General features: G+C 58.5%; 2 protein-coding genes across 4 annotated transcripts; both read right to left on the bottom strand.

The window, feature by feature from the left end:
* Positions 1 to 858: 858 nt before the first annotated feature.
* GFRA4 (GDNF family receptor alpha 4) lies at positions 859 to 6584 on the bottom strand. The gene is made up of 7 exons (XM_045832614.1): positions 6578 to 6584; positions 4705 to 4771; positions 2420 to 2800; positions 2219 to 2328; positions 1993 to 2127; positions 1183 to 1274; positions 859 to 1018 (listed from the first exon to the last, which is right to left on the bottom strand). Exons 1-7 carry the CDS (start codon positions 6582 to 6584, stop codon positions 938 to 940), a joined length of 873 nt encoding a protein of 290 aa, XP_045688570.1. The 3' UTR covers positions 859 to 937.
* ADAM33 (ADAM metallopeptidase domain 33) lies at positions 5121 to 20840 on the bottom strand. 3 transcript variants are annotated; one of them, XM_045833306.1, is made up of 22 exons: positions 20531 to 20840; positions 18334 to 18413; positions 15910 to 15986; positions 14242 to 14317; positions 13967 to 14043; positions 13683 to 13872; positions 13081 to 13146; positions 12929 to 13000; positions 12586 to 12752; positions 12415 to 12499; positions 12188 to 12330; positions 11480 to 11657; positions 11307 to 11396; positions 10867 to 11062; positions 10598 to 10706; positions 10310 to 10508; positions 10147 to 10224; positions 9953 to 10061; positions 9729 to 9870; positions 8240 to 8331; positions 8014 to 8075; positions 5121 to 7736 (listed from the first exon to the last, which is right to left on the bottom strand). In XM_045833306.1, exons 1-21 carry the CDS (start codon positions 20631 to 20633, stop codon positions 8038 to 8040), a joined length of 2367 nt encoding a protein of 788 aa, XP_045689262.1. In that variant the 5' UTR covers positions 20634 to 20840; the 3' UTR covers positions 5121 to 7736; positions 8014 to 8037. The 3 variants fall into 3 exon arrangements, with proteins under 3 accessions (XP_045689262.1, XP_045689261.1, XP_045689263.1); XM_045833305.1 differs by having other exon boundaries at positions 14242 to 14320; XM_045833307.1 differs by lacking the exons at positions 15910 to 15986; positions 18334 to 18413; positions 20531 to 20840 and having other exon boundaries at positions 14211 to 14265.
* Between the last annotated feature and the right edge of the window lie 2168 nt (positions 20841 to 23008).

The raw sequence follows: 23008 nt of genomic DNA on the forward strand, positions 1-23008 counted from the left end.
GAGTCTGGGAAATATAGCTTCTTTATCTGAGTACTAGCAGAGAAGGAAAAAAAAAATAGACAAAAGCAACCCAAATCCCTACCACTAGGACCTGACAGTTCATTCAGTTTGGCATCTGTAGGTGAGGAGACAGAGCCCAGAAAGGTTCTGAGGCCATCTGAAGTCACACAGGCCAACAAAAACACACCTCGTGGCTAACCATGGGTCCCAGGACACAGATCACATGAGAGCAAGGCCAGTGTCAGTGTGCATGGATTTATTGAGCTGTGGAGGCCATTCCTAGTGCTGGGTTAAACCATGGGGAAGGTGGCCATATGGCCAGTGCAATGCAGGGGACTGGATTCTCACCTACTCCAGGTGGTACCCACCAAACAACATATTGTGGATGGGAAGCACTCTGTCAACACTTGTCATGGGGCACAGGTGATTATCATCACGGGTGCTGCCTAACTGGGAGGGTGCCATGAAAGGCTGCGGTGTTAGAGGGGGGTTTGCCTACAAGTTTGTTCAGATGTACTCCTTAAGGCATGATCTGGTTGGGAGGCTGATGAAATGTATAATTCTGGGAATCTGGATGGTCTCTGACCTTCTCTAGGTTATCTGGAGCCCTGGTGAGGCCTCAGCTACACAAGTGGCCCTCTTCCATGCCTACCCTGTGGGAGAGCCCAACTGTTCCAAGGTCTGTGGAGAGAGAGATCTACAACCAAGAAACCTACTGGAAGGAAAACCATGGGCTTTGCAATCAGGCCTATAGCCTATACGCCTCATTCCAGGGAACGGGAACACAGGGTGTCCAGACCTACAAAGGTCAAGAGCACTGGGGCCAGCTTGAGAGGTCAACCAGTCCCTTTTCACTGGGGCAGCAGGCCACGGAGGTGTCCATGTACTCCAGGCAGGGTGGGAGAGTTGGCTGTGCTGTCAAGATCTGCTGTCCTTGTCAGAGCAGAGGCTGGAGAGCCAGGACAGGGAGCGTGGAGAGCAGGAAGCACCCCTTTAGGGGCCCAACTGCCAAGGACACCTTGGGGGTGGAAGCAGAGTGTCGGCCTGAGACAGAAGCTGGGCTCTGCTCTCTGCATCCACCCCCATCCCAGGTCATTCATGTCCACATCGGCCCCACTGGCACGGAAGGGTGGAAGAGGCAGTGCAGGGGTTGTCAGCTCACCACCCCCTCCCTGCACCTACCTCCAGGAAGCTGTGCTCAAGGTCCTGGCGGGGGTCTTGATGGTCCTGCATGACTGGGGGCCGCCAGCTGTCAAAGGCCTGTATGGCACCATCTATAGAGGGAGAGGTCCAGGGTGGACTTAGCCTGGAAACCCTAGCACAGGGGCCAGCTCCTGGGTGACAAACGAGAGACCCTCGGCATCCTGTGTGGCCTCTCCCCTTGAGTGGATGGAAGATGGAATGTTGGCAAGGACTGGCTTCCGGAATGGAAGGTGCAGGGTGAGGAATAGCAGAGTAAGGACAACTGTGCTACCGAGCGCCTTACAGACCTTGTAGTCTTCCATCCTCAGGGGGGTGTTAACAATGATCATTCCCATTTTAGGGATGGACACAAAGTGGCTTTGAGAGGCCTTCAAACTCAGGCCCCCTAACTCTCAGACAGGGCAGGGAACCACCAAGCTATTCAAACCGGAAGGCAAGATCATCAATGATGCGAGCTGGCAGTGCCTAGGGGATGCGGATGGAACTGCCTCAGAAGGGGCAGAAGCAGGAATCTCAACTAGGTCCGTTCCAGGTCCTCTCCTGCTCACAGGGGCACCAGCCTACACACCCCTAGGAGCCCACTTTGGTCTGACACCTGCTCTCCAGAGACAGCTGAGCAGATTCCCGAAGGGGTAGGACGACAGCAGAGGACGAAGTGGGGCTACCTGGCTGCCACAAAAAGCCTCAGTTTCCTCACCCCTACAACAGACTTCCGCCTGCCAGGCGGCTTTGTAGGGAGCAGTAAGAGCCAACCGTAGTACCCCAGCGTCTCCTGGCCCGGCCCCTCACCCAAGCAGTGGTTCCTGGTAAAGAGCTCCCGGAAAGCTTCGCACTCCTCCCGCCGGTTTCCACTGGCTCCACAGTTGCACCAGGGCGCCACGCGGGCGCTGGCGTTGTCCACGTAGTTGGGGGTGACAACGGTGCCTGCGGGGACCCGGAGAGCGGGTAATGGGTCCACCCAGGTGGAGGAAGCCCGGGAGAGGCGCTCCCGCTCTCGGACTTCCGCTGTGCGTACCCACGAGGCCGGCGTAGGCGTGCAGGCAGCGGGAGGCCTGATCTAGTGGGCAGCCGTCGGGGACGCTGGGGACCCGGGAGCAGGAGGCCTGGAAAGCCAGAAGGCGGGGCCTGGGCGGTGCGGCGGAAAAGCGGTTTGCGAAGGGGTGGCCCCGCCCAGGCCGGCCAGCCCCGCCCCTCCTCGCCCCTCCCTCGGCCGCACCTGCAGACCCTGCTGTGCTCGCAGGCGTCTAAGGGCACCAGGCAGGAGGGCTGCACTGGGCCGGGCCCGGAGAAGGCGCAGGCGGGCACGAAGGTCTGGCGCCGGCGCTCGGCGCACACGGGATCAAAGCACGGGCAAAAGAGTAGTGCGTGGGTGAGCGCGGGCGATCCGTGGGCGAAGAAACGGCGCAGGGCGCGGTGGCATCGGGCGCGGGGGCAACCCCCGGACGCGGTCCGACCCAGGCACTGCGCCACGTACTCGGTGCGCAGCTGCTGACACTGTGCGTCCGCGGTACACGCCTCGGCCGCGACCACGCATCGGTTCCTTGCGTCCGAGCTCGGAGACCCTGGCGGAGGGGCAGGCAGACTGCGGTTCTCTGTTCTGCCCACAGGCACACTTCAACCCCCACTCCACTCCCCTAGGATGGGGACACGCTCAAAATCCAAGGGAGCGGAGTGTGGCCTGAAGGTATGAATGACTGTCACTGACCAGCCTTCCGTCGCGTGGATGAGCGGCGGCGGGCCCTGGAGATTCCTGCAACACATCAGGGATGGATGGGGCACCCCGAGGCTCCCCTAGAGGCTGAAGTCCAGGCACCCCTTCCCCAGAAAGGCCACACACACCCAAAGAGGAGTCCTCAAGTCTCCTATTTTCAAGAGACCCCCCTGACTCGGGAAACGAGGCTCCTGGGGACCTGACTAATGAGGACATCAGAAATGGCCTTGAAAACAATGGACACTCCCCACCCTCTCTCTTTGGCACGCTGAGCTTTCTTTCTTTCGCCTCCTCCCGCCTCCTTGACCCTTTGAATGGATCTATAGATTTCTGGTTCTCTCTCCTTCCTTACCTCCTCCACCTCCTCCTGCCCCCTGCCCCCTGCCACTGGAGTCTTTCCCCTCCATTCCCTTCTGGTGCTTCCTTCTGGCCCTTCTAACTCATGCTGCTTCATCTGGACTCTGGAATCTTCCTGGCTCTGCCACCCTTCAGCAGCCAAGCTAAAGAGGGACTCTTAAAAGGGCTGTGGTCACTGGAGGTCGCGGCTGCTAGGGTATGGATCTGAAAGGAGCCCCTTATGGCAGGCCACGGGGCTCTATCCTGTGCCACATGTGGGTCAGAGCTGGGGGCAGAGAGTGCACCTGCCACAACAGAGCCAGATGGTGAGCTCGGTGCAGATGTGCCAGGGACCACATCTAAACCTGGCCAAGCCATGGTCTCCAGCAGTTGAGACTTGGCAGCTGCTACCTAGGTCACCAAACCGGCCTACCTCCCTCAGCCCCTCATGCTGTCAGACCCTGTGGGAACATCTCACTTAGGCAAGAAGCCCTCTGGCAGGGCAGTTCCCAGCCTGACCCCTCACCCCTCTCACTGTGTGTGTGTGTGTGTGTGTGTGTGTGTGTGTGTGTGTGTGTGTGTGTGTGGAGGGGGGTGTCTCCTGCTTCAGAGCTTGGAGCAGGGCCCGTCTCTCTGGCACTGGCCACCACTTTGGGGGGCCATGGTGATTCTTGCGGTGGCTTCAGTGCCCTCCATTCTGCAGGAAGGATGGGCAGACACTAAGGACTTGGCATGGGTATGTGAGTGGAGAGGGTCACAGGAGAGGGGTGAGCCCTCCCTCTCCCCCCTCCTCCCTTCCTCTTCCAGCAAAGCCCCTCCTGTCCCCAGGTCTCAGCCACACACAACAGCACCCAGTGTTTGTCCCCTAAGGTCTTGGTTCCACCTCTGCTCATTTGCTTACCTGTCTTTCTCCACCAGGTTCACCTTACCTCATCTCCACCCTCACAACAGCACATCTCAGCTCCAAGATCTCAGCCTTAATCCTCTGCCTGACTGCATTCTCCCCATCCCACCTGGTAAAATGACCCTTCCCTCCTTGGTGCTTCCAGTGGGGGACAGTCTGAGCAGATGGAAACAGCATAGGAGTGGCACAGAGACACTGAAGATGCAGGGCAGAAAATCAGTACAAAACTCCGGGGTGGAGGGCTGGGGCTGGAGGAAGGGTGAGAGAGGTGGGAGAGGGGAGGAGATAGATAGGAAAAGGAGAGTTCCTGGGGCAGGGGTACCGAGGTGGGACTTGGGAAGCGGGTGGCTCTGCCACCGGAAGGCTGGAGGCAGGATCCATACAGCGCTGTAGAGATGAGGGCCGGGTGTCCCTGCTCCCCAAGCACAGGTCTCTCGCTGGTGTCACTTCCTGCCTCCCAGGTTTTCCTGAAATCTCCCTCTGGCCCTCTACTCTGTCCCTGAGGACCTGGGACAGAGAAGCCAGGGTTCAGGGGCCTGCAGCCACTCACTCAGAAACAGCCATGGCAGCAGCAGCAGCAGCAGCATCGTGGGCTCCAAGCAGTGGGCCATGCCAGCCTGCAACAGAGGAGAGGACAGCACCAGGCAGAAACCCGGTGAGACAGGTGCCTTCTTCCCAGCACTGCTGGAGCTGGGGCTGGTAGAGGAACCCACACCCTGTGCTGACAGGGTCCCTCTTGCCCTTGCTGCTGGGAGGAGCCTTGAGTGACTCCCCGCCCCCACGAAGTCTCCACCCCCAGCTGTGCCTTCAGGTAGATCCAGGAGCCACTGAATCCAGAGCCTGACTGTGCCTCTGTGGACCCCACCACACGCTCCTTGCCCCGGCAACACCTACACAACCACCCCAGGAGACCTTGCCTCTCCCACGCCAAACTGTTAACTCTGTGAAACAGCACTGTTCTTTTCCTTTGATAACTTTATTTTTAAACTTTTATTGTTAACCAATTTTAGACTTGAAGAAAAGTTGCAAAAATATTAGTGTTTCCTTTATGCCTTTTACCCAGTGAGCGTCCCCCCCGTGCTAACATCTGACATAACCACAGTGTAATTGTTAAAACTAGGACATGAACACTGGTGCATTTTTAATTTCTCCAGTTTTCCCACTAATGTCCTTTTTGGTCCAAGATCCAATCCAGGAGCCCATATGGCACTCCGTGGTTATGCTGCCTCAGTTTCCTGCAATCCATGGTAGTTCCTCAGTCTTTCTCACAAGCCTGGTGCTTCCCATGTAGCCCTGCATGCCCCCTTTTCTTGGGGACTGTAAGCGATAAAAACTTCTTTCAATGGCATTAACCTCTCCACAGTGGCACTCGGTCCTCTTTGTAAATCAAAATCCCACAGATACAAAGAACACGGGAAGGGCTTTAGTAAACGGTCTCATTCAGCCTCTTGAGCTGGCGGAGCAGAGCTAAAGCAAGCCTGGGGTGGGTGCGGGGGACGGACGGATCTGCCTCTTCTGTGCTGCCAGTGCAGAGAGCAGACACTTGCCAAGACCCCTGGCTCTTCACACCCTCTGAAGTAGGGTTTTGCCACTCTTCCCATTAAGAGGTGTTTGTTGTTGTTTTTTTCCAGTCCCCAGTACCTGGGCTGGCCCTGTGACTTGCCCATAGAGTGTTATGGTTGTTAACATGAGCTAGTCATGAAGTCTCAAGGGGCCTAGCAAGCTTCCGATTAATCTCTTGCAGGAAGAGGTGAGAGAGGAACTGGCCTCAGGATCCCCACAGTTTTTCCTTTTGCCTCTGGCTCCCATGTGGTTTGGTGTGGCGCCGTTACTGATCCTGTTTGTACTTGGAATTTTGATATTTTGTTCATCATAGATTTCTGGCACTAATTTTCAAATCATTGCTTATCTTGATTATTTTTTCTGTGTGTGCCCAAGGTAAGCTGGCACATGTACCTCATCCTAATCCTGCTGTCTTAGAACCTCCCCAGCCGTCACGTGAACAAGGCTGGGCCAGCCTGCTGGAAAGCGAGAGACCTGCGGCGCATCCATCCCCCTCAGCCCAGCCACCCCCAGCCGCCCCAAGACGGACCTGCCTAGCCGACCAGCAGTTGACAGCAAACATGTAAGTGGGCTGCGCTGAGACCAAGTGAACCACCAGCTGAGTTCAACTAATGTGCCAATTCACAGAACTGGTTGTTGTTTTAAGCTACTAAGTTTTGGGGGAGTATTGTCATGCAGCAACAGCTGACTGATACAGAAAACCACTCGGCAACTCTTGAAGTAAGGGGAGAGAAAAAGTGGCTTCCGAGAATGTCCAAGGAGACAGGTGAGCTGGGGCCAAGGGATCCTTCAAGCAAGGCAGCACCATCCTATGCCCAAGTCCATCTGGGGCCCTGACTACCTTCTGAGGCTCCACCTACCAGCCATCACCCCTCAGGGAGCCCCACGGCATTGAATTTCCAGACAGAAAAGACACAGAGGCCCTTTGGTGCCCTTTCTAAAATGGATCCCTCTGTCCCCTCCCAGGGAATGGAGGAAAGGCTCAGTAATGTCCAAAGTGCGGGGCTGCCGTATACCCCACCCTCCTCCAAATCCTCAGGTGCAAGACTAGGAATGGGCTGGGGCTGAGGAAACATCTGGGGGACAAGACAGGGCAGAAAGAGGGAGGAAGGGGGGGTCCCAAGGATTGTGTTTGTTTCGCAGGGACCAGGGTCCAGGGAAGTGGACTCGATCTGAAATGTAGGTTCCCCGCATCCAGGCTCTGGCCCAGCAGCCACTGTGCTCTGCAGAGCTGAGTCTGGGGGAAGTGCATGGAGCCCACATCCTCAGGCTCCCGGACAGACGCCTCTCCCAGTGCCCAGTGTGACCCTGCCTCCCCTGGTGATAGGAGGTCGGTGACTAAGTGACCTCTGCTCCTTGGACTGATGGTGTAGAGAGACTGTTGCATGACATGACCGCTTCCTGACCACTGCTAGATCCTCTGGGTCAGAACAGAGATTGCTTCCAATAAACTCCCCCAGAGATTGTCTGGTCCCCTTCACCCCAGGCTTGCTGGTTCCTGGAACAGGCCCTTGTACTTCCCTGGGCCAGCATGTAAGGTGTTTTCCCTTCTCCGGGGCGGGTCACACCCCAGCACCCCTACCCATCCTCTTGTGTCCTGTATAGCCCTTTAGGGCCTGCCACTCGGTGTGACAGAAATCCACTTGGTCTTGCGGCTGCCCGAGATGTGCTTTGTATATGAGTTCCCTTAATAAACTGGTTACGATGGAGTTGCCAGCTGCTTTCTTTGGCTTCTCAGACTTGGAAGTTTTACGTGAGAGATGGATTCTTGGGCTCACATGATCCCTGGCCCAAAGAAACAGGGACAGCATTGGGCAAATTCTGATGAGGCTCCGGAGTGGGGTCCTGGAGTGGGCAGTGGGGAGGTAACTCAGGGAAGAAACTTGCAACACTGCCTGAAGGTGCAGGGGGTCAGCCGACTTGCTGGCTCTGCCCCTGGTGGTCCAAGCACCTGCAGTGGCTCCCGGTGGGTGTTTGCCTCTCACCAGACACAGTAGCTTGGCTTCTGGACTTGACCTGCTGAAAATAAAGTGGGGGCAGGATCATCCCCTGAGGGCTGAGACCTCAGGCTACAGGCCATGTGGCAGGGACACCCTGTGCTACCTCAGTGAGGACAGATGACCCAGGAAGAGCCACAACTTCTCCCTCCCCTGCTCCAGAGCCCCCCACGACAACTGCTACTCCATGTGGTCGCATCTCAGAACCCAAACTCAGAACCCAGAGTAGGGGACTGTGAGCTGAGGGGCAACTAAGGGGCGGTGGGTGGTGAAGGTCCCACATCAGGGTCCCCACCTACCTTGGGGTGCAGGGCACAGGTTTCTCAAGGTGGCTGTTGAGCTCTGGCAGAGATCACAGGGCCTGGGAGCAATGGGTAGAGAACGAGCGCTGTGAATACAGCTGGCAGTGGTCCCTGGGGTGGGCGGGGCACGGGGACTCAAGGTGGCTGGGAGCTAAGAGGGGAGGAGGATGTCCAACAGTCCATCCCTTCACTCCCCTCCCATCTGCCCCTGCACCTCACTCACCAAGGGGTTGGGGCTCTCCAGTGGTCATCGGGCCCAACTCCATGGGGTGAACACTGCCCAGAGGGTGGTGCCTGCGTGGGCCATCCTTGGGCCTGAGCGGTGAGATAAGAGACCAGGAGGTTGGAGCAGTGATGCTGAGCAGGACTGCCCCCCACCCCCACCCTGGGCTCCTTCCCTGCAGTTGGGAGCAAGTGCCCAGCCCAAGGTTTTCGTTCTGCTCTGCCCTCAGTGCTGACTGGGTCTCCACCCTTCTCTCCAGGTCATTCTCTCCAGCTCACTTCCTGCTCCCTCCTAAGAGCAGCCCTTGGGGTCCAGGTCGTAGTTCAGACTCAGGCTCTCCCGGGCTGCAGGTGCTTTCTCTCTATGGCCCTGACATTTCTCCCATGCTCCAGCACCGCTCCAGCGCCACCCCAGCATCCTGGCACCTTACAGGGGTCCGCATCACTCAGGTCCCAAAGGCGGTGGCCTTCCTCCCTAGTGGCAGCTGTGCCTGTGCTCCTTGCTATTGGGTGGCCCTGCTGCCCTCAGTGACTCCAAGCCATGCTCGACTGCTCATGCCCCGTCTCCCAGGGCCTGCCGCTTCCTTCCATGTCTCTTTAAAACAGTCTCTGCTGTCCTCAAGTCTCCACCCTGGCGATGACACACAGCCACTGCCTCGCTGAAGGGCCCCTCACGCTGACACACCAAACTGAGCACCTTGCACTTCTGCCCACAGACCTGCAGTCACCACTCACTGTGTCAAGGCCTTCTCATCGGGCACCCGGGGCCTGGCTGGTGCCCACCCCTTCAGAGATGCCCTCTGTCCCTACCTCCGGCCCAAACCCCACCCTTTCTCTCAGCTTCTCCTGAGCACTCCCAAGGCCAGGCTGTGTCAGATGTGGCTATAAGGTCCTGCTTTGCCCAGCACCCAGTGAAGGGGCAGTCCTAGGGCAACTTCTTGGTATTATGGGAGCCTCTCCCAGGCCATGGGCTGGGTTAAGGCGGGCTCTTGGCACAAGGGCAGCTGGCATTCTAGCTGACCAGTGGTATGGAGTGAAAAGATGTGCTGGCCCAGCATTTGGGAACTCAAAGGAGATGACAGCAAAGATTTAGGCAGAGGACGTGATGGAGGGCAGAAAGCTCACGAGAAAGACACTCAGAGGAGCTCAGTGGGGCAGAAACTGCACTGTGAGCTGGAGGAAAATGGGGCAAAGTCTACGATGAGGCAGCCTCCCCGCCTCCCACCCCCACCCTGGTGGGAGAAACAGGAGAATGGACAAAAGGGACTGAACCACAGTGACGGGGAGGGGTAGGGAGCCCCGTGTGGATTCGCATCCTTGGCCCCTGGTGGCTTCTGCACAAGGCTTCTTCCTACTACCTCTGCTGCCTCTCTGCACCCAGGGACAAGGCCTAAGGATGCCATCGCTGCTCCCCAGGCCCAGCAGAACTCTGAGGAGCAGGAGCCACGGGAGTGGGCCCAGGGAGCAGGAACTGAGCCCTCGGAGCCTACCCACTGTTCCTCCTTGAGCCGCAGAGGCATTGCTGGAGCTGGGACCTCCACTGCCGCCGGTAGCAGCACCAGGCCAGGCCGGCCCCAGGAAGCAGAGGCAGCAGAAAGCTCAGGATCACTGCCGGCAGCAATGCGTAGTGGTCTGCGAACAACAAGGCGGGGCTGAGTCCTGAGTGGGCGCAGGGCTGGGCCTGTCCTCACCCGCTTCCCCACCGGGCGCTCACTTTCAGGCCGCATGGGGCCGCTGTCCATGCTACCACCCAGCCCCGGCTTGTCGCAGGAGGGTGGGGCCCAGCCCCGATCGCAGTGGCAGTTACGGTTACTGTTGCAAACCTGCAGAGAAAGAGAGAAGGAAAGTCCCATGGCATCAGGGACCTCAAGGTCACCCCCCCCAACACACACCTTTCAGACCACTCACCCCATGGCCATGGCAGGTGGTCAGGCAGCGCTGCAACTCCTGAAATGTAGTGTTCTGGCAGCGCCTGTCCTGGCACACCTGCGGGCAGTGGTGTGCGCTAAGCCCCATGAGGGAGTGACGCTTCGGCCCTCAGGACTCAAGTGGCAGGGAGGGGCAGGCTCACCATTGTAGGTCCACACTGGGTGCCGGGCTCTACCAGGCCCAAGTCAGGCAGGTCCAGCTGGGCACCAGGGAGCAGGAAGGCTCCCCTGCAGGTCACCTCGAGGCTGCCTAAGCGGATGGTAGAGTCCACCGGCATCGTGTGTGGTGCCCGTGGGCTCTGCTCCCCACCCTGGCACTGCAGCTTCCCACACTGCGCATCCCTGGGAACCAAGTGGAGGGCCGTCAGTGTGCAGTGTCCCCTGGCCCCCAACCCACACCTCGGCTTCGCTCCCTCTGCTCCTCTCCCCACCTCCTCGCACAAGGCGCGGAGCCGCCCTCTTCCTGCCGGCCGCAGTTGCCACTGGCGTCTCCTGCCGAGTTCAGCACGTGGAAACAGGCCTCTGGTGCTGGGCGGGAACCTGGGGAAGCACCAGTAGGGCTGAAAAGCACACTTCCTCTGCCCTCAGTCTCCCGCCCCGCCCTGCCCCCCTCCCCCCCCCAGTCCATCTTCCCTAGAGTAGAAAATTCCCCCAGACCCAAGGATAGGAACGGCTGCAAAGGGTGAGCGGGGTCTCTCACCAGGCCCCCAGAGCTGCTGGCACTGCTGCTCGAGCGTGGGACACGCGCCATCCCGGCAGTAGCCGCGGCCGCTGGCGCAGGGCGAGCCATCCAGTAGGTAAATGTCTGGGGGACAGTAGGGAGAGGCGCCCGTGCAAAACTCAGGGAGGTCACAGTCTCCCGCAGCCAGACGGCATGGCGCGCCCGCCGGCTTCAGCTATGCAGGTGACCCGGGCGGAGGAATAGCGGCCGAGACACAGAGAGACAATGGACAGTGAGAGGTCCACGCCGACAGCAAGGCTCAGAGGTGGGACAGCCCGGCTAGAGCCAGGTGGACCCAAGCGCAAAGCAGAGCCAGCACCCACGGGGGCACCCACGGAGGACGCCAACCAGCCAGAACAAAATCAGGTCGGCTCCCCAGCGCCCCTCAACCCTCACGTTCGCGACTCCCATCCCCTCACCAGGCAGCTCGAGCAGCAATCCCCGTGGGAGCACTGGGCCCCCTCACGCAGCGAGCAGTTGTGGGCGAAGCAGCAGGGGTCGGAGCACTCCTGGAGCCGAAAAGGCAAGAAGGGATCTGGTAAACGAGTCGCTCCCCGCACCTTGGGGGAGGGGGCAGGCGCGCACACCTAACCTGGCCCGCGCCGCAGTCGCACTCCTCGCCCTCCTCCACGAAACCGTTCCCGCAGCGTGCGCGGGGCACCTGGAGCCCGGAGTCCGGCGCGTTGGAGAGGCAGGCTCCGCCTCCCTTGCGGAAGAAGGCGCGCAGCTGGCGGCGGCTGCAAGCGCTGAACAAGCGGGGGAACGGGTGCCTATGGGCCGGGAAGGGCGTTGAGGCGCGTGGGACCAAACTCCTTAACGCCCGGACGGTCTCCGACCCCCTCCCACCACCACCACCGGCGCTAGGCCACGCAGCCGCGGAGGCTCAGGCAGCGCAGACGACGCCTGCGTGAAGGCGGCTCAAATCCTCTAGAGGCAGAGCCCAAGGCGGGTAAGCAGCCGGAGCCGAGGCACACGGCGAGCCCGAGGCAGAAGGGTGTGACGCCAGGAGCCCGCAGCCCTGGGCTGAAAAGTCGAATCCGGACCCTACGCGGAGGGTCCTGTAGGGATAACCTCGCTAGGTTTTCGGGAAAAGAATCTTCATATTCTTGGGAATCCGTTTTCCTTGTGTTTCCTCCATTTAAGCCTCATAAACAACTCAGGGCGGGTCCTATGATCATTTTACAAAAGAGGAAACTAGGAGATAATAAGCACTCCCCCAACGGAATGCAGCGGAGGAAGGGCCCCAGGTCTAGTGCAGCCTTCCCAGCAGCCCCTCTCCCCCGTGCCGGCTTGCGCGTACCCAGTGGCCGCTGCCATGACGCAGCCACCGGGCTCAGCTGCCGCCTCCACGCAGCAGCCTTCGGGGTCGTGGCTGAGGCCAAGGCTGTGGCCTATCTCGTGGGCCATGGTAGCTGCAGCGCCGATGGGGAGCTCCGAGTGGTCCTGGGAGGGCGTGGGGACGGTCACTGCTGGCTGAGGAAACCGCCCCCGCACCTCTCCTCCCGAGCAGGACCCGGCAGAGCTCACCGTGCTCACGCCTCCAGAGCTCTCTGCGAGGCACATGCCTTCGAGGGGCGCCAGGCCCACGGTGTTCCCCCGGAAAGCGCGGCCCCTGAGGGCAGAGTGCAGCGTGACCGGACAATGCCGGGAGGGGGTGCAGCCCAGTGGGGAACCCGCGTGGGGTTGGGAGACACCCACGTGAGCAGCTGCGTGGAGTCGTGGGGCCGCCGCACCCACAGCCCCCGGCGCCACTGCAGGAAAGCCCAGAGTGTGGCGTTTGCATCCGGCATGACCCGGCTCTGGTCCTGCTCAGTCCATACTTCCAGGCCAGTCAGGGCCACCTGAATGTCCAGAGTCCTGAGAATCTGTGGTCAGGGCAAGACGGGCCTGAAGCAGGGGGCGAGGCCACCTTGCTGGTGGCCCCTCTCTTTCCCCCCACCTCCTCTCTCATCTCCAAGCTTGCCTCCTCCATCTAGGGCTTGCCCAGGCTGCAGCTGTCACTCCCATTAAGCCTATCTGCCCAGGCACAGCCCCCCTCAACCTGGTCCACATAGTTGGCGATCTCCAGAAGACGCTGTTTGGTGTGGTTCAAGTCCCGGTGCTGGGTCAAGAACTGGAAAGGCAGCAATATGGTGGTGTGACAAGCTGAGCTGCCCCCCTCAGTCCCGACAACCCCCTAGAGCCTCCTCTCACCAGGGTGTGGTCCGCCACTATGTACAGCTCCAGGTACCTCAGGCTTCTGTGGGCCTCCCGCCTGTCCTGGGGAGAAGCATCTGTAACCCTGAGTGGCAGGCCACTGGGCTTAAACCCTGACCACCAACCCCAACCCCCAGAAAGCACAAAGTTAACTTTAAAGTTTGCCAGCACTGGTTGGTGTGGCTCAGTGGTTTGAGCCCCAGCCTGTGAACCAAAAGGTCGCTGGTTCAATTCCCAGTCAAGGCGTGTGCCTGGGCGAGGGCCAGGTCCCCAGTTGGGGGCCTATGAAAGGCAACTGGTTGATGTATCTCTTGCACATTAAAGTGTCTCTCCCTCTTTCTCCCCCTCTCCCCCTCCCTCTAAAAACAAATAAAATCTTCAAAAAATAAGTAAAATAAAATTTTGCTAGAATTTGTTTCTTTAGGCTCCAAATAAAAATATCACAGTGCAGGAGACCCAGAATTGGAGCCATGCCTTCCTGTCTTTCTGATTGGGAGAGCTGTGGTCTATGGCCACACCACCCTGAACGCCCCGACCTCCTCTGACTGAGAGGGCTATGGATATTGCACTTCCACTCCCACCCCGTCTGTGGCCCTCACCCTGATCTGGGTGGCACGAAAAAGGTTGATCATGTTCCCTTTGCCTCTGGGATCCCTGTGGCCACAGGCCCCTTTCCAGCTAAGCAGCTGCTCTGTCCAGAAGATCCTGTGGGTTGAGGCATCCTCCGCATCCCCAGCTGGCCAAGGGTGCACATAATAGCTGGCATTGCTGCTGAGAGTGATCAGGCCCCTAGGGTGCACAGGGGTGCAGAAAGCGGTGTGACAGAACTCTTGCCCCAGCCCCAGGCCTAGCTCTGCTCCCCCACCCCCGCATAACTCCTTACCTCATCCCAGAGCAGATGCTGAGGACTACCCAGGAGTCAGGGAAGCCCCTTACACGCCCATGGTAGTGACAGTGATCCTGGAGAGCAAGGGGCCCAGCCTCAGACCCAGCTAGGACTGAAGTGGGAGGGGCAAGAGCGCAGGCATGGTGGGGGCCTGGCTCCAGCCTCTCCTTAGGAACAGGAAGAGAATGGGGAAGGAATGGTGGGGAGGTCCTCAGGGAGTGCATCCCCCAGCGCCTCTCACCCTGTCCTCAGCGCTCATAGAAGTATCTCACCGTGTGGTTGGGGACCAGTGCCACTGGCTGCCCGTCTGGCCTGTAATGGGTTTCTGTGTATCCTGCAGCCAGCAGCCTGCTGGGAAGGGATATTGTGGAGATCCTAATTCAGCTTTGCCCCCTCCAGGATGCCCTCCAGCCTTTTCCCATGAATGCTAATTGAGCAGCTCTCTGGGTGAAGCACAGGGCTAGCACTAAAGAAGCACCAGAAGTGTATCTTAGGAAAGGGACAGAAGTAAATGTGTGTTGCTTAGCTCAGAAAACCCGTGGGCTAGAGGGAGGAAAGTGAAGGGCAGGAAGGAGCCTCAGTGATGGCTTAGATATGGGAAGTGGGCATGTGGGGAGCATCAGGGAGGAGCAGCAATAGGGGCAGAGTTGGTGGTCCCCATGGAGCCTGTGGCAGGCAGCTGGATCCCCAGGCCTGGGGCTGGGGAGGACTCGGGGAAAACTGCTGAAGAGGTGGGACTTAGAGCTAAGGAAGTGTGGCTGAACTCCCCAGGTGCCCCTTCCCGCTGCCCACTCTTGTTGGGCATCTGATCGACCCTCTCTCAGCTACCTTCCAGCCTCAAGGGCCCGTCAGATCTTCTCCTCTGGCCTGCACACCCCACATATCTTTCTGACTATCCTTCAGTGACGCTCATCCCTTTAATGATTGCATCCTTGGGCCCCATCTCACCAGGATCCTTCCCACCAAGGATTCAACCATTAGTCAATCCCTCTATTTTAAAGAAAATCCTGACCCCACCTCACCTTGACCTCTGTACTAGCAGGTTGCCCCAGAAACCTGTGATGCCTGCTTCCTCCCCTCCCAGTCTTCCCTTCACCTTCTCAAGCTTTGCTTCCCACTCCACGCACACACACAACCCTAGGGGGCAGGTGATGTGGTCAGCCCATTTAATACATGGGGACATTGAACCCCAGAGGAGCGGTGGGTAGGCGTGGTGGAACCATTCGTTCCTAGTACACCCGATTCTATGGGGGAGACTAAAACGTGCAGAGTGCTTACAGCAGTGCCTGCAATGACACAAGCACTTGATAAATAACTACCTGTTGCTAAGATAGTCTGAATGGTTTTAAGACCCCATACTACATCTTGGACACCCCCGCACTGAGCCCAGCTCCACCTGCTCATTCACCAACTCAGAATCTTTGGCTCTGCACCATTTTGATACTTAACACTAAAATGGCCTTCTGTGATCTGGTTCCCACTGGGACTGCCCAAATTTGTTTCCCGTTGCTCCCTCCCCTGAAGTTAGAGACCCTCTGGGCAAGCCAGACAAGTTGAGGTCCCCTGAATGTGCCTTGATCTTTCTACCCTCTGCATCTTTGTCCCTGTCATTCCACTAGCTTGGGGTACCCGCCCATCTTTGAAGCCTATCTGGGATGCTCTTTTGACTCAGGGCTCTTCTCACTCACTTTCGGCAGGGAGCTGACAAGATGCTCCTGGGGCCTGCATGAGGGAGGTGACCCACAGCAGGGCTGACCAGTCCGACGGTCCACTTTAGCCTCAAGGGAGCCAGTCATGGGCTGGTGTGACTCTGCCTGTCACTTGAGCCTCCTCAGGGCCCTCAGCCCTTCCAGCCTCCCCCCTGGGTTCCCACCAGTCCCCAGCCCCAGAGACAGAGGAGCCATCTTGGCTCCCAGCCCTCTCCCCAGCCTGGTACTCACTGATTCTTCTCCAGCTCCAGCAGGAGCTCCTGGCCTTCAGCTTCCAAGGCTACAAGCCCCTTGTCTGGCTTCAAGACCTGGGCAAGAAAGAGTACGGGCTGAGGTGGCAGGCAGCCTGGCCCTTGTGCCTGCCAGGGAGCCGGTGGGATGTGGAGCCAGCTGCCCAGGAGTTCATGGGGAGAACATGGGGGCGAGAGACAGAAGGGCCCCCACTTGCCCTGGTGGGCATGGGCGGGTGTGGAGGTGAGATCATGCAGACAAAGATGTTCCCAAACTCAGGATGTCGTTCCTACAAGAGCCATTTGACATGGCCTGCTAGGTACACACCACTTCCTCCCCGGAGAGACTAGGGGTCCCAGAAAGGGGCCTCTGGTTACTGGGGCCCCCTCTAGTTGCTCACAGTTACTGGGCCCTTCCTCTGGCCCTCCCTCCCCTTTCCTGACTAGGTTTGCTTCTTCTGCGCAGGGAGCAGTGTCCTGAAGACAGAGCAGTGTGGGGGTGGGGTAGATGTCACACAGCTGTGGCTCAGGTTGCGTCACAGCCTCTCGTTTCTGTTTCTTGCTTCTGCTCACTCTCCGCAGAGTCTAGACTCTACCCCTCCCCCTCCAATTCTGACAACCTGCCAGGTCCTGAAAGCTGCCCGGTCCCCATCAGGCTCAGCCACATCTGTGTCACTGATCCTGTGAGGTAAACACAGGCCTCTATGCCAGGCGAAGAAAAACACTGGCTTTCCCAGCCAGATGTCAGGAGGTGGCCCAGGCCAGCCTGCCAGCCTCTCCTTCCCTGCCCTCACTGTCTCTCCCATGCTATGGGAAGACCCCATCTGCCTCCCTTGTCCACACAGTCTGGCTGGGGGCCCAGAGTTGAAGCCAGTCCAGGATCCTCCTGGAGAGCTGCTGTGTCTTGGAATGCTGGCCCAACCCTCGCTGGCCCTTCCTCTTTAGCCCACAATGCACTGCGCTGGGCCGGAGGCCAAGGGGCTGACAGTTTTGTAGTGTGAGCTCTTCCTCAGCAGGTGGGGAGCAGACAGCTCCCTGCCCCATCGAAGAGCCCAGCAAGGCCCCAGGCATGAGCTCATGGGGCCGGAATGCCCCTTCTTTATTGGAGAAGGGTCTGTCCAAAGGAAAGGTGGCAGGCCAAACGAAAAGCCTCCTCCTGCCCCCTCTCTGTTCCTCCACACCCCTGCCACCTGCACCTCTTTCCCTCCTAGTGACTTTACCCCTCACTACACACGCCAGCCCTGACCTGAAACGTGGGTGTTCCCCTCCTCTGGGACAGGGCTCCCAACCTCAACACTGTCCTCATCTTGTCAGGCTTCCTGGGGACAAGGGCCTGGAAGAGGGAAAAACAAGGCCGCTCCGGGAATCCCCTCCTGGCACAGTCCAGACCAGGCTGGGAGGGTCCGCAGCCAGGGTGTGTGAGCCCAGCCTTGCCCTCTGCTGGTGATGTCCAGGAAAATGACCTCCAAGCGGGGCCCAGCACCATCCTTGGTCACTCAAGCAGGGACCCTGAGGGTGTGGGGCATCCAGTGGGGGCCCCAGGTTGGCAGCCTCCCAGCCTTCATAGTGGCGCTCCCCTGCCTTTCTCCTTGCTGGCTCAGACAGAGGGCTGTCCTTTCTGGCCTGAAAATCCAGGATGAAGAGGTCTCTCTAGGTTGGGGGGACACTGGCCAATGGTTTGAAGTCTGTCAGATCCTCATGGGTCTCAGACTTCTGGGCTAAAGAGCTATGTGAACTAGGGCAATTTCTGCAACCTCTCTGGGCTTCAGTGTGCCCCTCTGTGAAATGGGCAGTCAGAAGCCACCGGCCTCAGGGTTAGCGGCGCAGCTGTGCGGCACACAGAGATGGGGCCACGGCTATCCTGGGAGTGTGTGATGGGTGGGTGTTGGGAGGAGGCTGGGGCGGAGCATCCTAGAGAAGCAAATTGTGGTGCACTTGCATCTGAGGGCCATCAGGAGAGTGACCACTGCCCTTGGACAGAAGTGGACTCTTCATGAGCCAGTGAGGCTGACGTCTCAGGCCCCTCGATGGCAGGGGCCTGGAGGGGGCAGCCATGTGTCTGTCTGCAGGGTCACATGTTCTGGTAATCTGCAAAAGGAAGCTATCCTGGTGTTTTCTTAAAAAGGCCCCTGAAGTTCATGCCTCACGAACTCTGCCTGATGGGACGGGGTTGGCCTGGATAGTCTCAGGAAGGGAGAGAAAGGGTGGGGGGAGAGGGGGAGCCTGCAAATGACTTCCATGTGTGCAGGCTCATGCAATCTGGATGTGTCCCGCCCCTGCCTGCCAGCCCTTCAGGGAGGAGCCTTAAGGACTGGGAGGGGGAATCTGGGGCACCCAGTAAAACGGCCACACTGAAAACTGGGGAGGGGCAACAGGGCTGGGAGACCCTGGGGCCCTGCAGGGGAAGGAATGATGTGGCACTGACCGGCTCCTCCAGGGCGACCGGGGGCCAGGGTTGTCCATCCAGGACCCAGTGAGGGGTGACTGGCTCTCCAGGGGCATTTCCTGGTGTGAGGACAGAGCACAGGGTGAGCAGAAACCTGAGGAACGGAGGGGAGTGGGGACCACAGAGGGGTGGGGCTAGAGGACCGCAGCAGGAGGAACACCCATCTTCAACAATCCACGGGGTGTCCTTGGAACTGGGGGCATCCAGGGAGGCGGCAGAAGAGAGAAGGAGTCTAGGAAGGATAGTTCAGTGAGGGATGCAGGAGCCACACTGACCTTGGGGGAAGGCTTGGTGTCAAAGGTCACAAGGAAGAGACGAGGCTACTGTGCCCGGTGGAAAGAAAAGGGGAGTAGCCTTGGGTATTTTTAGACTGGGCAACAGATGCCTCTAGGGTGAGAGATCTGTGAAGAGGACGCCTCTGTCTTCACCACCCTCTGAGAAAATCAACAACTAGTCGTTGCTTTGGGGGGCCCACCTTGCTCTGAGCTGCCCTTGGGAGCTTCAGGCTGGTGGTGGGGCTTCCAGGGACCCTGGCCCAGAGGCCGCCTCCTGGTATCTTCAGAGGGGGGCAAGTGGGGGACAGAGCCTGAGTGCTCCCAGGCCTGCTATGGTTGAGAGGGTTCCAGGAGGAATACCAGAGCCAAGCATTACTCAGAGGAGGCTGGAATGGTCCTCTGGAATGCTCCCAACCCCCCACCCCCAAGGGCCCCAGTAACTCATCACGCCTGCCCTGCAGGAGCCAGGAGCCAGGAGCCAGGCCCCTGGCAGCCCAGAGCGAGCAGGCCGCCCTCCTTCCCTGCCGCACTCAGGCCTGGAGAAGCCCAGCTCCCAGAACTGACAGCTCCCCCACTCCCACCCCACTCCTTTCCCTCCTCCGTCTCCTCCCCCAGACTCCATCTTGAAGACCCAGAAGAGCAGCAGCTCCAGGAGTTCCCTTCCCCCACGAAGGCCTCCCTGACTGGATGAGTTGCCATCCAGCAGTTGCCCTCAGACTGGGGCCAGTGTGGAGAGGGGCTGAGTGCTTCTGCGGAGAGGGCAAGTCTCTTAGCCTGGAGCAGACTTGACTGAGGACGGAGAACCCGTTCTTGCTGGGCCCAAGCCTCCCAGGGCAGAGGGGAGGGTAGGATTGGGGGGTCTCCTCATGGCCCTACGGCCCTAGCGCACACACACTGGTCACTGGCACCTTGATGAGGGGGTGATGGGGGGGGGGGGCAGAGATGGAGTCTGGTGACCAGGTAGGTGGATGGGAGCAGAAACTGGGGGAGCCAGTGTGGTGTTGGGGAGCACAGAGCCCTTCTCCACTCTCTCCAGGGGTTGCATCACCCTCCCCTGACTCCAGAGTGAGGAGGAGGAACCAGTGGAATGTGTGGGGACCATCAGCAAGAGAATGAGGGTGTCATCCCTCCCCGGGGGCCCAGAACAGATCAGGACCCGTCCCTGTTGCCCCCTCCCCAGTGCTCTGCAGCCTCCCCCCACCCCACCCCAGTTTCCCGGCCGACTCTCCTGCCTCCTCCCTGACCCCTCTTAGGCACTTGCTGTGCAGGACTCCACCAGTCCTGCCACCCCCTCTGAGAAGTTGCTGTTTCCAGCCCCATCTCACGAGGGGTTTGGAGAAGTTACACTGGGAAGAAACTGAGCCCAGTGCCAAGCTCCCCCCGACCCTTCCTCCCCTGTCTTGCTAAACAGGCACCTTCTGTGAGAAGCCCTCCTTCTGTACCTAATCAAACAAGGCAACAATATAAACAATACAGGCGCTGCCCCAAGGCCCTGCGATGTGGGGTGAGTGTGGAGGTCACAGTCAGTGCCCTAGCCTGAGGTCACAGCAGTGACTGCAGGGGGCCAGTGGAGGAAGACCCTTGAGCCCTAAGGGATGCAGGGGCAGGGATGTTCCCACTGGAGGACGGGCCTGGAGGACGGGCCTGGAGGCGGCTCCAGCCTGAGAACCCAGGCAGAGGGGTTTGAGGGCTGCTCAAGGGTAAGGATCCCTGCCACTCTGCTTTGTCGTGGGCACAGTGGCAGCTGGAAAGTGTGCAAGTCTGGGCCCCGGTCCCAAGTAAAGGCGAGGATCCCCGGGCAGGTCCCAGGAACAGCTTCCCAAACCCTCCCTGTTCCTTGTCCCAACGCTCCATCCCCTGACAGTGACTAGGCCTGCCCCTCGGGGCGCTCCCATACTCACCGAGAAGAGTCTCGGCACCCCACACCTGCCACAGTAGTAGTCGTGGCGGCAGCAGCAGCAGCAAAGCAGGAGACCCTGGAGCTCTTCGAGACCCCAAGCCCATAGCTGTGAGCGCCTCGACTTCTAAACTGCGGCTCTCGGCTCCTGGCCTGCCGCTCCGGGCCCCGCCCCCGCTGGGTCACCGCCGGCGCACGCCCTGTGCAGCTGGCCCGCCGCCTGCGGACCCTCCCGCGCCCACCTCTCCGCCTGCACCCCTCCCTGTGCGTCCTCCTACGCAGCCCTGGCCGCCCTCTCAGTGAGCGTGGCGGATCCCGACCCTCCCCAAGCCGCGCACTCCTGGGGAGCCTGGACCACCCTCCCCGCGCTGTACGGACTAGAGCTTTGGTGGGCAGGGCGGGGCCCGGAATCTCTTCCCCTCTCTGGGAACCCGCCCGTGTCACCCCACCCCATAGGTCTCAGAGAGCCCCCTGCTTGTGGGGTTGAAGGGTGAGGATGGGGTGCGGAGCCTCGGGAAAAGACTTTTAAGGACCACAGCAGAGGGGACAGAGGCCAGCGCTCATGAGCCAAGTGTTGCTGCCTTCCTAGGCCAAGTCGGGCCTTCCTAGGAGCGTACCCCACTCCCCGATCTCCGGAGCCGGACGCCTGTCCCCGACTTGTCACCAGTCCCGCCCAGAGGCCCTCTGGAGAGAACGCGGCAGAAGTGTCCCTGGGAGAAGGGAGGCTGGGCGACCCCGACAGGTGCGGCCGAGGCCCGGAGCTAGTCTCTGCGTCCCAGTGGCTGCCAGCCCCGCGGCGCGCGCGGGTGGGCGTGGGGAGCCAGCGGGTGCCGGGGCCCTGTCGGCTCCGAGCTGCGCAAAGGCGAGGCAGCGGGACTGGCGCGCGGGTGCGGCCTTTTGTCCCTGGCGGTGCCCAGGGGGGAAACTGTGCAAAACCGTGGACTCCAAGATGTCGGGGATCCTTGCAGCCGCTGTGACGTCTGTTTCTTGTTTTAAAGGTTTGTCCGTACTGAGTAGTAAATTCCGATAGCGAGCAACAAGTATTCCCATAGCGAGGGCAAGTTAACTTTTAAGCAAATCTAATTGTTTTGGAGAAATCAAAGTGTGGCAATTCAGTAAGAGTTCCAGCTGCAAGGAAGTCTCTGTTCGCCTGATCCAAACATGGAAAAGCGTAAGACGTTTAAGGATCATCTCTCCCTCTTCTGTGTGCACCTTCCCAGCCCACATCCCCCAACAGGAAGGTGCTAATTATCAGTACAGGTTTTAGATTATTTTAAGCGTTCTCAACGGAACACGGACATTTTTTGCTCTAGTATTTTCTGCACGTTGATTTTTTTTCGCTGAATACTCCTTGGAGATTCTTCATATCAGTGAATTTAAGGTGGTCTCGTTATCGCCATTCTCATTATTATTAAGATATAATTTACATACAATAAGCTCTGACTGGTGCGGCTTGGTGGATTGAGCGCTGGCCTGAGAACTGAGAACGTCCCTAGCTCAATTCCCAGTTGAGGGCACAGGCCTGCGTTGCTGGCCAGGTCCCCAGCTGGGGGCGTGCGAGAGGCAACCAATTGATGTATCTCTCACACATGGATGTTTCTCTCCTTCCTCCCCCACCTTCTCTTCTCTATAAAAATAAATAAATAAATCTTTTTAAAAAAATGTACCTATATAACATGTTCAGTTAGATGAGTGTTTTAACAGTAAATTCTTTTTATAAATTGATTTTAGCAAGGAAGGGGGAGAAAGAGAGAGAGAGAGAAACATTGATTTGCTGTTCCACTTAGGTATGAATTCATTGGTTGGTTCTTGCATGAACCCTGACCAGGGATCAACCTGAAACCTAAACTAATGGGGACAACATTCTAACCAACTGAACTACCCAGTCAGGGCAACTAGATGAGTTTTGATAAATTTATACACCTGTGTAATCACCACCACAATCCACACACAACATTTCCATCACTCCAGAAAAGTTCCCTCGTGCCCTTCCCAGGCAGTCTCTCCCACTCCCAACTCCAGGCGGCCACTGGTTTTTCTGTCTACAGACAGGTTTTATATATTCTAGAACTTCCTAGAAATGGAATCATAAAGCATGTACTCTTGTGTCTGGCTGCCTTCTTTCTTCACGGTTTTGAGATTCATTTACATTGTTTAGTGTATCAATCATTTGTTCTTTTGTAGTGCTGCGTATGTTCCATGGTAGAGGGAAGCACATTCCTCTATCCTCGGGTTAGCATTTAGGTTCTTCCAGGTTGGTGCTTCTTCATTTTTTAATTTTTATTTATTTTCTTGTCCCCACCCAAGGATATGTTTATTAATTTTTAGAAAGAGAGGAAGGAAGAGAGAGAGAAATATGGATATGAAAGAGAAATATCCATCATTGCCTCCCATACACACTCAGACCGGGTGTCCAACCCACAACCTAGCTATGTGCCCTGACTGGGGATTGAACCTCCAACCTTTTTGGTGCACGGGACGA

This window comes from Phyllostomus hastatus, unplaced genomic scaffold (genome assembly GCF_019186645.2).
Source record: "Phyllostomus hastatus isolate PE091 unplaced genomic scaffold, TTU_PhHast_1.1 phas_contig_17, whole genome shotgun sequence".
Taxonomy (NCBI): Eukaryota; Metazoa; Chordata; class Mammalia; order Chiroptera; family Phyllostomidae; genus Phyllostomus; species Phyllostomus hastatus.